Source organism: Penaeus vannamei, chromosome 15 (genome assembly GCF_042767895.1).
Source record: "Penaeus vannamei isolate JL-2024 chromosome 15, ASM4276789v1, whole genome shotgun sequence".
Lineage (NCBI taxonomy): Eukaryota > Metazoa > Arthropoda > Malacostraca > Decapoda > Penaeidae > Penaeus > Penaeus vannamei.
The window spans coordinates 471,944-473,276 of record NC_091563.1 but is presented as its reverse complement, the minus strand read 5'-3'; the positions used below and the strand labels follow the sequence as shown (position 1 = coordinate 473,276).

Genomic DNA, 1,333 nt, shown 5'->3' with positions numbered 1-1,333 from the left:
TAGGGTGGGGGGGAGCCAGTGCCAGCGAAAGGGGCTCAACCCCCGGGAAAGGATTTGGGTTCCACCAGGTGGGATCGAGGGAGCCGGGGGATAAAAGGGATGCCGGGGGATCGAGGGATGCCAGGGGATCGGGGGATGCCAGGGGATCGGGGGATCCCGGGGGGAAGGATGCCAGGGGATCGAGGGATGCCAGGGGATCGAGGGATGCCAGGGGATCGAGGGATGCCAGGGGATCGAGGGATGCCAGGGGATCGAAGGATGCCAGGGGATCGAGGGATGCCAGGGGATCGAAGGATGCCAGGGGATCGAAGGATGCCAGGGGATCGAGGGATGCCAGGGGATCGAAGGATGCCAGGGGATCGAGGGATGCCAGGGGATCGAGGGATGCCAGGGGATCGAGGGATGCCAGGGGATCGAGGGATGCCAGGGGATCGAGGGATGCCAGGGGATCGAGGGATGCCAGGACGGGGATTGCTTTTGGATATGCTGTGCGGAGGGCGTCAGGTGCTGGGTGCTCATGGAGACGGATTTCTGATTCAGTGAATGATGCGTTTGTGGCATGTGATTATAGAATATGATACCGTATAACATGATGGTAAAAAGGGGATATAATGATAATGAAAGTACTGGCAAGACTGCTGCAACAATATCAAAAAAAAAGAGGCCTATTATTACCATTAAATGCTTAAAGATCCACTGCCTGATATTAATTCCCTGCATCATTCTCCTTTATCGCTTTTTAAGACGACCACGTTCATAGTAATGGCGCATGAAAGTTCCTTTTCCTCAGCAAAGGATAAAAGATAAGCCCAGGCCCTAACACCCTGCCGTCGTGCTCCCGCAGGCGGAGGCGGAGCTGACGGCGTCTGTCCCGCTGTGGCCTTACTTCACCCGCGTTCGCCACGTCATGATGTCGCTCAACATTCCGACCTCTCAGGGACGTCAGGCGCTGAAAGGGCCCCGGGGCCCAAAAGAGAGGCCCACGTTGAGCTTTTTTTTGGGTATATTTGATGAATTATGATCTTTGTCATATTTCTATGTGCTTCCTCATCTTCCCCTTTTCCCTTTCTACTTTTGAATCGCTATCGTCCTTACCTGCCGACCGACTGGTCCTGAGTTCCCCTTCCTACCTAACCGCCGCCCGCCTCTCTCGCTCCCTCCTTCCCTCCCTCCTCCCTCCCACTTCCCTCCTCCCTCCCTCTTTCCCTCCCTCCCTCTCTCCTTCCCCCCCTCCCCCCCTCCCTCCCTCCCTCTTTCCCTCCTTCCCTCCCTCCCCCCCTCCCTCCCTCCCTCCCTTCCTCCCGTCCTCCTTCCCTCCGTACGCCCGCCCATT

At 57.4% G+C, this 1,333-nt stretch overlaps 3 protein-coding genes across 4 annotated transcripts in view; 1 reads left to right on the top strand and 2 right to left on the bottom strand.

Moving 5' to 3' along the window:
• Positions 1-591, bottom strand: part of LOC138864235 (uncharacterized) — a 15,951-nt gene extending 15,360 nt beyond the window's left edge. Inside the window, exons 1-2 of the mRNA XM_070130886.1 lie at positions 582-591; positions 66-531 (exon numbers count right to left, since the gene is read on the bottom strand). Of these exons, the coding sequence (XP_069986987.1) occupies positions 66-531; positions 582-591 (476 nt within the window). The remainder of the gene's footprint in view (positions 1-65; positions 532-581) is intronic.
• Positions 1-1,333, bottom strand: part of LOC113816244 (Kv channel-interacting protein 4) — a 521,919-nt gene that overhangs the window by 269,723 nt on the left and 250,863 nt on the right. The window lies entirely within an intron of this gene.
• Positions 1-1,333, top strand: part of LOC113817675 (uncharacterized) — a gene marked incomplete in the record, with an annotated part of 105,160 nt that overhangs the window by 15,265 nt on the left and 88,562 nt on the right.